The 14093-nt window shown below is 40.0% G+C and overlaps 1 protein-coding gene across 1 annotated transcript in view; it reads right to left on the bottom strand.

Annotated features, from left to right (window-relative positions):
* LOC117520319 (putative monooxygenase p33MONOX) overlaps positions 1 to 13469 on the bottom strand; it is a 37388-nt gene extending 23919 nt beyond the window's left edge. Inside the window, exons 1-5 of the mRNA XM_034181642.1 lie at positions 13322 to 13469; positions 9615 to 9706; positions 4283 to 4470; positions 2063 to 2165; positions 1723 to 1850 (exon numbers count right to left, since the gene is read on the bottom strand). Of these exons, the coding sequence (XP_034037533.1) occupies positions 1723 to 1850; positions 2063 to 2165; positions 4283 to 4470; positions 9615 to 9642 (447 nt within the window). The 5' untranslated portion in view covers positions 9643 to 9706; positions 13322 to 13469. The remainder of the gene's footprint in view (positions 1 to 1722; positions 1851 to 2062; positions 2166 to 4282; positions 4471 to 9614; positions 9707 to 13321) is intronic.
* Between the last annotated feature and the right edge of the window lie 624 nt (positions 13470 to 14093).

Below are 14093 nucleotides of genomic sequence, written 5' to 3'. Positions count from 1 at the left end.
GTAATTTTTCCTGAAATACATAAAAGGTTTGTCAATTTCAATTCCACTTCTGGGAGCACAAGACACTTCCAGAAGTAAATGGACTGCATTTATATCATGCTTTTCCATCTGCATCAGATGCTCAAAGTGCTTTAAAAATAATGCCTTACATTCACACCATGTGAGGGTGCTGCCATACAAGGTACTCACTACACACCAGGAGCAACTAGGGAATTAACTAGGGGACGTTAGTGATTTCCAGTTAGGCTGGGATTTGCACCAAGGATCCTCTGCTCAAAAGCCCAACTCTTTAACCACTAGACCAGGGGTGGGCATCGAGGGCTGGTGGGTTGCTGATGAGCTTCTGCTCTGAACATAAACACCTGGTTGTCAATGAAATCACCTGTGAGACACCTGATCATTAATGAAATCACCTGCTGAGGCGATTGGTTGCACGGAAAACCTGCAGTGTCTCGGCCCTTTATGGCACATGATTGCCCACCCCTGCACTAGACCATCTCCTCCCAGAAGTCTTGTGCTGTAGCAGAATTCTAATATGGTTTAGGTTCAATTCTAGAATATTTCTGATTTGCATATGTTGTGGAACATATACATGAACAAGGGCTGAGGCGGTGGGGCAACTGAATTAATCCTGAATGACTCAAGTCACGAGTCACTCACCTGCTCACATTACTGACAGACAGCTATTTGTGTTGCTATATTAGCTGTGTGGCTGTAGTCCCATGACGAAGTCCAAAATATGGGGTGCCAGAATTACTGGCACCCCATATTTTAAGTACAGAACTTAAAATATGTTCAGAAATAAATACAAATCAGAATATTTAATAAACTGTCCAAACTTACTGAATAAAATGTGTTCCAAGGCTTTGGCAATGGAATGAATAGAAATGTGTTCATCCTCTCCAATTTGTGTACATGATAACTTATTTAAAAATGATTTATATCATCTTGTAAGTCTCCAAATTAAAAGAGCATATATTGAGGTTAAAATGATAAAATCTGTTTTTTTTTAGTTGTGTGTCCAGTTTAAGAAATTGTGCACAAAATACTGTCCTGCTGTGAACACGTTACTGTGGAGTTTTATGCATGATGTACTGCATAATGTGTTGTTTAGCTAAGATTGGCTAATCCGGGAGATGTCGCTAACATCTGTCTACACCACACATCAAACCGAGCAGTAATTTAAAACACTATGTAACTTCTGGACAATCTGTCCTTTTCCATGAGGTCTCTTTAGTGGACCACATAGATTTGCTGCACTCCGTACTCCAAAATCTTGGGAATGTCCAACTTATTTTCAGACTTGTGGGGTCGTGTTGAAACTGGAACGTATTCACCTTGAGTGTGACATCACTCCCACTTGTGACTTACAACCTCCAAGGTAAATGGAATGCAGCATTAGTTTTGCTTATGTGATATACCATAGACCTCTGCCATGTGTTGATGGTTGCCATCTGCTGGACATGTCTGGGCTTGTCACAGGGAATAACTATAGATGATGGAAATTAGGAGCATGTGTGGATGAAGTTACAGATAGCTTGAAATTAATTTGTTAGTTTCTTTCATTTCTAAAGTCAAGATCTGGTGGCCATCAAGCCACTGCTTCTTTTTCAAAATATAAAGTAAAAAAAAAAAAAATCTCTTATTCCTCTAACCTTAATGCAACCAAAAGTTCATGTTTTCAGTCCTCCTGGATGCAGGTACGGCTCACATGATACTCACTGGATCGGTGCCTTCAGGTAGCCTGTGAAAGCAGCTTTCATCAGCAGGTAGACCCTTTCGGGGATAATATCCAGTGTCTGTCAGTCCTGCCTGGTGCTCGAACCTCTGGAAGTCCTCCTGGCTCCTACCTGTGAGCATTTGAGCGTACGTGCAGTCAGCAGTGGAGTTAAAATTAGCAAATGGTTCATGTACATGGCGCAGATTTGTTTATCTGGCGGGTGTGGCAGCAAGCATGTGACCAGTCGGAGCAGAAAGAGCCTGAGAGTATGGAGCTTATCTGACTTCATTCATCTATGACACAGTCAATATTGTGAACAGGAGGTGGGTTCGTGTGGCTTACTGAGCAATAGTGAGTTCATGTCAGTGGAGGCTTTGGCTTTCACCACAGGCACTGTCTGCGTTGGTGCTTCAAAAGTCAACAAATTCCCATCATTGTCACCTTCCTGACACACAAGGTTAAACTGTTAGCATTCATTTACTCACTAGCAATGGGACAGCAAGTAAATACCTTCAAGAAACATTCTAATCCAATTACATTTTTTCCACAAATCTGATTGGTTAATCGTGTGACATAATCAGGCGTATAATATCTGTGAAACCGAACAAAATATTAGACGTAACTCCGCGTCCTGACTGGTGTTCTGAGGAGATGTCATTACTGTTGAATGCAGAGGTGTCAAGTAACGAAGTACAAATACTTCGTTACTGTACTTAAGTACACTTTTTAGGTATCTATACTTTACTCCATTACCTATTTTTCTGCCTACTTCTGACTTCTACTCATTACATTTTCACACAAGTATCTGTACTTTCTATTCCTTACATTTTTAAAACAAACAGCCTCGTTACTCTTGGCTTCAGTTTAATGTTTATATATATATATATATATATATATATATATATATATATATATATATATATATATATATATATATCACGTCATGTGCGCCTGTAATCAACTTTTCTGCAGCACGGCTTTTCTTTGAACCGTGAACCAATCGAAGCAGTGGTTCGCAGATTGAAGCAATGCTTCGACCTGTTGCTTCGTTTATTCTTTCTTTCGCTTAATTTTCCCCCGCTAAAACCCTAAAGAGCATACTTCTGTGAGTATTATTTACCTTTTCTATGTTAAACCGACCTGTTATGGTCTTCTGAAACAGTTGATGTATTTTATAACTTAAAAACGGGAGCGATGCTAACGCGTTAGCATGTCTATGGCGTTTTCAATGTTAAAATCATTAAGCAATTGCAGCTCTCATCACGTTCGGGTGCATTTGTTTTCAAATTGTAATATTTCTTAAATTTATTTTTGTTTATATATTAATAATCTAATGATTATTATATACAATTTTAGAGAAAGAGGCAAAAAGAACCTGAATAGAAACACAACAGAAAATATAAAAGCAACTAACAATGAACATACATAAATAAATACATACATACATAAATAAATGTTTCCTGTGAACACCTAGTGACTCTTACACCTCCACTTCATCCCTGTCTTATTTAATGACAGTTTGTTTCGGTCAAACCATATTTTCAATTTAATTTCTTCAGTGATTTTAACTATCTGCCAAACTAGAAAACTGCTGCATCCTAGTAAGAGCAGAATACTACTGGAATGAATTTGAATAAGGAAAGTTGTGTTTGTTTGTTTTTTCCCTTCACTAAATGGATGCAGCACTCACTGCAGTTTATTGTCTGGAATAGTCCCAGATATCATTTCAGAGCTTCTAGAATTGAAACATTTTTGTGCAGGTGGTGTTGGGGGGTAATTTTGGGTTTTGGGCCACATCTAGAACGAATCAGTTTTTAAATTAAGCTTTCAATTCATACAGGGGCATCTACCTTTTTTTTTTTTTAAAGGTTACTTTATACTTTTATACTTTAAGTAGGTTTTGGAGCACATACTTTTTCAGTTTTACTTGAGTAAAGAGGTCAAGTTGATACTTCAACTTCTACCAGAGTGTTTTTAAACTGCAGTATCTATACTTCTACTTAAGTAACAAATGTGTGTACTTTTGACACCACTGGTTGAATGTGATGCCTGTCCTCCACATGCAACTGCACATGCGCAGTATTGTTGGGACGCGGAACTTTCGAGACTCACAATTTGTCAGAACACCGCCTGCCCGCTCTGCTAGCGGTTAGCACTGTTAGCTCAGAGTGAGAGAGAGTCACGTTCCGCCGCTGTGTGAATTTAAGCAACTATTGAGGTGGATTCTGATACAGAATTACCGTTTCACATTTGATGGATTACTCCGCGCCCTGACCGCTGTTGGAGAGACGGCTTGCTCACCTCGCTGACCGAATTACCTACAGAAAAATAAACCCTGCAAACAATGGAATTGGATTAGAATGGGAATAACCCCCGTGTCTGATGATGTGTCCGACGTTCATGCTATTATATACGGTTGAAAATATCCGTTTTATCAGCTCCGCTAACGCATCACCGATAAAGCGTTACTTTTGACTGTATATCCCAGCATGAACATCTGACACATCATCAGACACAACAGGGTTATTCCCTTAATATTTCTCAAAGTATTTAGATAAGTACCTCTTCAGACTTCCTGTATTTGTGCTGTGGGAAAACAGGATCCTTCCATAATATGTTGCCAGACCAGTCTGCAGGTGGTGATAGCAATGGCACATTCATGCGATCACCATAGCTCTTGTTACGACGAAGCCTTATACGGGGAGACGACAAGGCAGCGACTATTCCGAATTGTGTGCTTGGCTCCAGAGCTGACAGAAGGAAAATTGAAACTGGGAAAATGTTTTGTCAAATGTCTATTGAAAGCTACAATTCAATTTCTGAAAGTAGATACTGTAATTATCGGTATCATATGATAAATCATATGTCTTAATATCCAGCCCCAATTCAGTACAGCGCCAAGTCACAATATATGTAAGTCAGCAGAAGGTTCTATGTGTATACTGTTTAATCCTGACTTATCCTGTGAGCAAGCACATTGACTGCAGTGGTAAGGAAAAACTCCCTCAGGTGTTTTCTGATTACAGGGAAAAAAAATCTCAAGCAAATCAGACTCTGTGGGGTGGCCATCTGCTTTGGAACATACAGTGCCTTACAAAAGTATTGGAACACTTAGTATTTCACACATTTTAATTTGTTTATGCCATTTCAAATACAAAAAAAAAGCAAAAAATACACTCACTCATCACCTTCAACTGTTTTCTCCAATTAAAATTCAATCCTATCCCAGCAGCCACAAGGCATGAGGCGGGGTACACCCTGGACAACACGCCAGTCTATTGCAGGGCCATATGAAGACAAAAACACATTCACACCTACTGACAATTTAAAGTTTCCAATCCACCTGACCTGCATGTCATATTATCTTCCTTAAATTCAAACTGAAAGCAAATCTCTACAATTAGTTAAAAATATAAAAGCCAAGATGATGGTTTACATAAGTAATGGAATAATAATCAGTAAATAATTAGTTTTCTTGCCAGTTTTCTTCAGACAAGTCAGGGGATGGATACATGAACATTTCCAAGTCACTGAATATGTCTTGGACTTTATTTACCTCAGTTATGAAGAAATACAAACAGTATGGCACTCTGTGGTAAATCTGTGTGGAGTAGACAGTTCTCAAAAACTGAGTGACTGCAAGAAGGCGAAGAGTGAGGAAAGACACCAAGACACCCAGACAACCCAGAAGAAGTTATAGGCTTATGTGGCTGTGATTGGAGAAACTGTGCATCGTGCATGGTTTGCATTTTGTTTCCTCATTTATACAGCTTCATGATGAAGAGGTATAGAGGAAGATTTTCTTAAAAAGAAGACCTGAAAGTTCAGCTCCAATTTGCCAGAAGGTACATCTGAGTATAAACTTAATGTTAAACTTTAATGTTTTGGTGAAAGAAAATCCTAACTAATCCAAACAAGTGCGTGTACTTTTCAGTGCGGAAAGTTGCTGGTTCAAGACCACCCCTGCCTGTTTTCCATGTGATGTGGAGTTGTGTCAGGAAGGACATCTGATGTAGAACTTGTGCCAAGTCAACATGTAGATCCACCTTGGATATGCTGTGGTGACCCCCCGAGTGAAAACAAGGGACAAGCTGATGGGGCTTACTGTAGTTTATGTTGTGTGGGCCGCTGAAGAGGAGGTACTGCTGGCCCACCACCACCAGAGGGCGCCCTGCCTGGAGTGCGGGCTCCAGGCACCAGAGGGCGGTGCCGCCTCACAGGAGCAGCCGGGGTGACAGCTGTCACTTATCGCCTACAACAGCTGTCACCAATCATCTGATCAGCAGTGGTATATCAGCAGGACGACATCTCCACCTCTTTGCCGAGATATCGCTCTACCGAGGAGGTAACGTACTCAGCCGACTTTGTTGACTTCCTGACAGGAATACCTGTTACTTTGTGTGTTGGATAGCAGATATTTTGTTTCCTTTTTTCCGACGAGAGGTGGAGGTGGTTTTCCACCATACGTGTTGCTGGGTGCAGACGCACCCACATCTAACTGTTTTTGTTCCTCGCCAGCAGTACCAGATCCGACAAGCGGAGGCAGTGGCCACCTGGGAGTTCGGGACTTGGCGGCTCCAGTATTCCCGGGGTTCGGTGGCGGAGGAAATCGTGTGGTTCCGGTTCTGCTTTGGACAGACGTCTCTTATCTTCGAGCCTGCCCACGCGACACATTTTTGTGAATTGACTTCATTGACTATTATTGTAATCTGCTGTGTTTGTTGTGCTTATTCACAACAGTAAAGTGTTGTTATTTGACTTCCTCCATTGTCCGTTCATTTGCGCCCCCTGTTGTGGGTCCGTGTCACTACACTTTCCCAACAGTTTAATCAATTTGTCAAACTTCCCATTATGAATGTCCTCTCACACACTTTTAAACCAGCGAAAATGCAGCTACATTATCAACATGTCACAAAATTGCAAATTTCTTTCATTCCTTTCTCTGTTTGTCTGATCCACACCAAGTAAACTCTGGCTTTTGGACATTATAAGTTGTCTTGCAGTATGTATAGAAGCTGGCAAAAATGTGTTATTTATATTTATTTATTTCCCCAGGAGGTGATTCTTTGAAAATTGCTGGACATAAAAACGGTGGATGTTCCAAAGAGAAAATTAAAAACCCTGAACCCTGAACTAAAGACTGCAGGACAGAGGATTTCTTCCAACCATCTTCGAAACCCATGTTTTCCATTTCAGGGTTGTGAGGTGCTGGAGCCTATCCCAGTGGTCCAGAGGATACACATCCATTTTTTTATTTAAAAAAAAAAAAAAATAACATTTCTTGAAGCTCTTTCATACAAACCACATAATATGCATCATACATTGAACAAAAATATAAATGCAACACTTATGTTTTTGCTCACATTTTTCACAAGCTGATCTCAAATATCTAAAACATTTTCTAGACACACAAAACACCTATTTCTCTCAGATATTGTTCACAAATCTGTCTAAAATCTGTGTTAGTGAGCACTGTTCCTTTGCTGAGATAATCCATCCCACCTCACAGGTGTGGCATATCAAGATGCTGATTAGACAGCATGATTATTGCACAGATGTGCCTTATGCTCCCTAATCCCTAATGTGCAAACATGAAATAATATTGTTAATCTGTCAGGACTCGTGGTAGCGTGACACTGGACGCAGTAGGAGACACATGCAGACTCACAGACATGGCTGGTTGTGATGAATAAAAGGCTTTATCTAGTAACCAGGCAGTTGATTTGGTAGTCAGATAGTCAGATATAAAGGCAGATGTATCAGGCAGGGTATAGGCTGGGACGTGGTCCAAAAAATGAGCTGAGGCCATACAAACTGTGTCAAGGAATATAGCAGGCAAAAACAGGCAGAGTTAAAAAAAAAAACAACAAGATTACGGCAAGGCAGAGGTTGGAGCAAACAAGCAAGGTCAGAATACTGAGAAGCAAGCCAGACATGAGCTAAAGGCAAGAGAGTGAACAAGTCAACAGTCAGGCAGTGAGTAGAGCAACTGTGAGGGCTTAAATAAGGGGCATACAAATCAAGGTGTAATGAGGTGCAAGTGTGTGCAAGGCTCTTTAAGGGGCATCACTGACAAACACTAAAGCAGTTGCAAGATAGTGAGGGGAAAAGAAAGCAAAGCAGACAGGACCAAGAGAACTAAGTGACAGGAAAACTAACGGTGAAAAAAAACATGACGTGTACAAGACAAGACAATAATTAATGTGAGTAAAACAAAAGGGGCAAAACTAAGAAATAATGTGACAAGTCAAAAAGTGGAAAACAATAAAACTAGCAATAACCAAAACTATAACAGAACTGATCATGATTAAAGTATAAAAGTAAATGCAATAACTGGTAATAATTTGGCAAAACAGACTATAAGCTGAAAAGAAAATAAATGACAAACAAAACAACAAGACAACCTGACAAGAAGACACTGAAGATAACTAAGAAATAAAACAAGAGAACACATGATCACTAAACCAAAGAATGAGAGCATGAAACAAAAGCAATAAATACAACCAAACTGAGACTAAAATGATAAAGTATAACATCACTCACTAATCTTCAACCGGTTTTTATGGGTTTGGGTTGCGGGGGCAAGAGCTCCAGCAGGGGACCCCAGACTTCCCTTTGCCGTGCCACATTGACCACCTCTGACTGGGGGATCCCGAGGCGTTCCCAGGCCAGTGTGGTGATATAATCTATCCACCTAGTCCTGGGTCTTCCCCGGGGTCTCCTACCAGATGGATGTACCTGGAACACCTACCTTGGGAGGTGCCCAGGAGACATCCTTACCAGATACCCGAACCACCTCAGCTGGCTCCTTTCAACGTGAAGGAGCAGCGACTCTACTCTGAGCTCCCCATAGATGACCGAACCTCTCACCCTATCTCTAAGGGAGACACCAGCCACCCTCCTGAGGAAGCCCATTTCGGCCGCTTGTACCTATGATCTAGTTCTTTCGGTCATGACACAACACTCATGACCATAGGTGAGAGTAGAAACGAAGATTGACCAGTAGATCAAAAGCTTCGTCTTTTGGCTCAGCTCTCTTTTCGTCACAACAGTACTGTAGAGCAAATGCAATACCATCCCTGCTGCGCCAATTCTCCGGTCAATCTCACGCTCCATCATCCCCTCACTCGTGAACAAGACCCCGAGGTACTTGAACTCCTTCACTTGGGGCAAGGCTGCATTCCCTACCCAGAGTAGGCAATCCATTGGTTTCCTGCTGAGAACCATGGCCTCAGATTTAGAGGTGCTGATCCCAGCCGCTTCACACTCAGCTGCGAACCGATCCAGTGACTGTTGGAGGTCACCGGCCGATGAAGCCAGCAGGACCACATCATCTGCAAAAAGCAGTGATGAGGCTCTGAGCCCACCAAACCGGAAACGCTCCTCCCTCCAACTATGCGTCGATATCCTGTTTATGAATATCACAAACAGGATTGGTGACAAGGCGCAGCCCTGGCAGAGGCCAACCCCCACCCAGAATGAGTCCAACTGACTGCCGAGCACCTGAACACAGCTCTCGCTTTGCGAGTACAGAGATTGGATGGCCCTGAGAAGGGACCCCCTCACTCCATACTCCCGCAGCACCTCCCACAGTATCTCTCGGGGTACCCGATCATATGCTTTCTCCAAGTCTACAAAACACATGTAGACTGGGTGGGTAGTCTACCCAGTCTAGTCTAAAGTATAACATATGGAAAGAAAAACCAAAAACCCATTGTGGAAATTAAACCGAGAATGCAGACATAAGCCCCGAGCCGGGGCAGAACCTGACGTAATTGGAATGCAGATTTCCAGGATTTTTCAGCCTTAGTGGATGTGTGTGCTCCCAAAGTCACTTTACAGTTTATACTTTCTAATTATCATTGTCAGCAACTTTCACAAATTCCTGCTTTACCTGGAATTTCTCCCTGTATTGAGGACATGTTGAGGTCTGATCAGATGCGTCACCAGCAAAGGCACACGTCTGCTTGGCTTCGGACTCCAAACCTGCAGCACAGTTGATCTCATGACAAGACATAAAGTCACTGGGCTGACCCAATGGAAGCAAAGTGTACAGTTACAACACCACTCGGATCTCACGCAACAGCTGTGGGAAGCAGTCCAACTAATACATAAAACTGTACCATGTCACAGAACAAAGTGACACTTGCATTTACTTGTAATAGTTCAAGATGTGCTCGAACCATCTGTAGGTATCTTAAGAAATGTGTTTATTATGTCAAAATGTGAGAGAACAACAGGTCTCTGGAATGCTGTTACAAATTAACATATTGTTTTCATGCCAAAAATAAAATAAATCTGGCAGTGAAACATATGGAAGCCCGTTTGTGCCACTTGAAAAAAAGGTTTTTTGATTAACTGTGAGATAGTATCTCACAATTCTGACTTATTATCTCACAATTCTGAGTTACTATCTCACAATTCTGACTTATTATCTCACAAGTCTGAGTTCCTATCTCGCAATTCTGACTTATCTCACAATTCTGACTTATTATCTCACAATTCTGAGTTACTATCGCGCAATTCTGACTTATCTCACAATTCTGAGTTACTATCTCGCAATTCTGACTTATTATCTCGCAATTCTGAAATACTATCTCGCAATTCTGACTTATTATCTCGCAATTCTGAGTTACTATCTTGCAATTCTGAGATACTTTATGTTACGAAATGCATTGCCCCCTACTCCACATGGTTATGGAAGCCCGTTTGTGCCACTTGAAAAAAAAAAGGTTTTTTGATTAATTGCGAGATAGTATGTCGCAATTCTAAGATAGTATTATTTCTCCTGCTCCAGAGATGGGTCCTTGCCAAAGTTCTTTGTAAAGTTCGGAGGCTTATTTCAATGTCATACTCCTCATGTAATAGCGTCCGAATCTCACTGTTTGTGAAACCACACCGAAAATAGCTTTCAATGATCGAATCCATGGAATGACCATGTGGGGTAGGAGGCAATGCATTTCGTAATGTACAGTATCTCAGAATTGCAAGATAGTGTCTCAGAATTGTGAGATAATAAGTCAGAATTGCAAGATAGTAACTCAGAATTGCGAGATAATAACTCAAAATTGTGAGATAATAAGTCAGAATTGCGAGATAGTAACTCAGAATTGTGAGATAAGTCAGAATTGCGAGATAATAACTCAGAATTGCGAGATAATAACTCAGAATTGCGAGATAGTAACTCAGAATTGTGAGATAATAAGTCAGAATTGCGAGATACTATCTCGCAATTAATCAAAAAAACTTTTTTTCAAGTGGCACAAATGGGCTTCCATAGAAACGAGTGAAAAATTGACTTGTTAAAATTTTTTGAAGGTTTTGAACACAGCTGAGAAAATAAATCTGAGCTTCATTACCTCTGCCAACAAAGTTGGAGAAGGTTATGTTGTTTCTCCTGTTTGTTTGTGAACAGCCTGGAACCCACAATTTTTCATATATCGGCTGGAAAAATCTTGTAAAATTAGAAAAATCTGTATACTTTAACAGTGAATGAATTTTCTAGAATTTATAGCTCTGTCAAAAAAAGATCAAATTTCTTTCATGTTTGAGAACATTATGTAGGATGGCATCCTTTATCAACTGACAAAGTTTGATCTGGATCTGATCCGGATTAGATTTTTGGGGCCATTTAAATTTAACATTAAAAACCCCATGTAATGTCCGGAAATTTGGCAGACTGGAAAAGATTAAAAAAAAAAAAGAAGAAGAGTGCTCTGAGAGCACAATATCCTCCGCTGGCAAACGCTTTGGTACAAGTGCTTGCTACATTCTGATAACACTTCAAGGATTTGTACCAAGATTCCCAAAATTCCTCCGAAAAATGTGAGAGAAGTTGATTTCAGAATGCAGTCACCAACTCATAAAACTGGCAGTGTCTAGGTTTGTTAATCAAAAGCCATAACTCTGCCAAAATGTGTCAATCTTGTACAAAATTACAGTATGTGATTTAGCAACCTATAACAAGGATCTTTACCAACTTACATGAAATTTCTACTAAAAATATGATAGGAGTTGATTTCAGAATGCAGGCACCCAAGCATGAAACTGATGGAATCAAGCTTTGTTAATCAGAGGCCATATCTTTGGTAAAATGAGCCCAACTGGAACAGTATGAAAAGATGCATAGAATCAACCTACAACAAGGATCTGTACCAAGTTACATGAAATTCCTGCTAAAAATGTGACAGGAGGTGATTTCAGAATACAGGCACCCAAGCATGTAACTGACAGTCTAGCTTTGTTAATCATAAACCATATCTTCAATAAAATAAGCCTGACTGGAAAATTATGAAAATATGTGTGTTACCAACCTATTGTACCAAATTTCATGAAATTCCTCCTAAAAGTGTGAGAGCAGTTGATTTCAGTACGCTTATGCCCTTCTTAGTGGAGCAGATAAGTATGACTTTTGGCCAGAATTGTTCACTTGCTGATACAAGCATCAGATTTAGCATGAATGTTCTTCATAAATCAGTGTCTGAGAAAAAAGTGCTGGCCACTTGAAAATTCAATATGAAGAATTACACAGGGGTCAAAATTTAAAAATGCTTCATTCATATTGAAAAGTATAACACGTTATTTGTCTGATCATAAATATCCAAAAAGGTATAGTTTGGACTATCTATGACTGAGTGTTATGGAGTTAAGAGGTAAAAACAGCAAGAACAGTGACAAAGGTCAGTTTCAGTTTGTACAGAGGACAAAAGCTAAAGTTGCAAATTATTGGTTGAGTTAATAGGATTTTAAAAAGAATAGTTTGCACCATGTGTCACGCTCAGTTGTCACATTACAGGGTAACATATGTCACATGCCATAGAATCCAATGGACGTTGACATTGTTTGACATTTACTTTGGAAGCCAAGCATTCAACACAGTCAAAACTATTCCATTTATTAATCCTATTAGTTCAACCAATAATTTACCAGTTTTTACCATAATTGGAGGAACTTTAACTTTTGACCCCTGTACAAACTGAAACTGACAGAGTAATTATGCGCCTGACTGAATATCATCACAATATAATCATAATATCATCGTATTATCACCAGCACAACTTATATATTTATATTCCCAATGTATATTATCATTTGTTGTTGTTGTGTTTTGACCCTGACACTGACCTTTGTCACCATTCTTGCCATTTTTACCCCATAACTCCATAACATTCAGTCATAGATAGTCCAAACTATACCTTTTTGGAATCTTTATAATCAGACAAATAATGTGTTATAGCTTTCAATAGCTTTCAATGACCCCTACCTGGCCGCCATATTGGATTTTCAAGTGGCCCGCACTTTTTTCTGAAACACTGATTTATGAAGAACATTTATGCCAAATCTGATGCTTGTATCACCAAGTGAAATATTGTTTTAGTTATCTGCTGCACTATCTTGGGACGAACAGACAGACAGACAGACGGAAATTAGGATGACATAATCCCCCTTTGGACCTTTGGCCAGCTGTGAATAAAAAATGGACATTGACAAGCCAATGCATTCTGGGTCGATTTTTCCTATATGCGGTATGTTGTGTTTGCTGTATCTTGGAAGAGATACCCATTTGAAGAGATAAACTGGAGTAGTTTGGTGTCATTGTACCTCTGTTATCGGTGCTCCTGGTTGCTCTTGTCTGAGTTCACGGTCCACTAAAATCCACCTTGTTCTCATTAAATAAATGACGAGCCCACTCATCAAATATAGCTGCAAATCATGGCAGAACCGAGACTGTTGTAGGTTTGTGTACCCGGACTGACAGACACTGCAAGTGTCTGTGGAGCAGAGTGACTTGCAATAAAACAAGAAGTGGAATCACACCACGGACGCGTGGGAAGAAAAGTTACTAAATAACCTGACACTGGAAATTACAAGTAACAAGATATCTGCTGCGTGATTTCCTACAGGTTATGAAAAAAGGTAACAACAGTGTGGGCTAACCGTTTTATAATATATTATTTTTTGTTCATTTGTGTTTACTTACCACAGACAGCGTCTCCTCTGCTGCTCACCGAACAAATAATGTGTTTGCTCATCTGGGTTGATCCATGACTTTTGGACATGTAAAAAGTAAAGGCCAGATTGTACCAAAACATTCTGTTATGTAACAGGAAAAGTTACGGAGCACTGAAAGCTTTGTGAATTTACTTCATTTAAATGTGTGCATCACTCCCACATTTTTAGAGGAAAATTATGCCAGCTGAACACATTTTGAGCATGTAGGAGTGATGCACAGATTTAAATCAAGAAATTTCACAAACCTTTCCCAATAAGGACCTGAAATGGAATAACATTTAGAGAATCCCCACTTAATGATAATAAAAATGAAGCTAAATTACAAGATCTTTTCTTGTAATTACAAGATCAAGGGTCTCAT

Source organism: Thalassophryne amazonica, chromosome 11, assembly GCF_902500255.1.
Source record: "Thalassophryne amazonica chromosome 11, fThaAma1.1, whole genome shotgun sequence".
NCBI classification, from domain to species: domain Eukaryota; kingdom Metazoa; phylum Chordata; class Actinopteri; order Batrachoidiformes; family Batrachoididae; genus Thalassophryne; species Thalassophryne amazonica.
The sequence above is the reverse complement of the archived record's forward strand: the minus strand, read 5'-3'. Positions and strand labels throughout refer to the sequence as shown.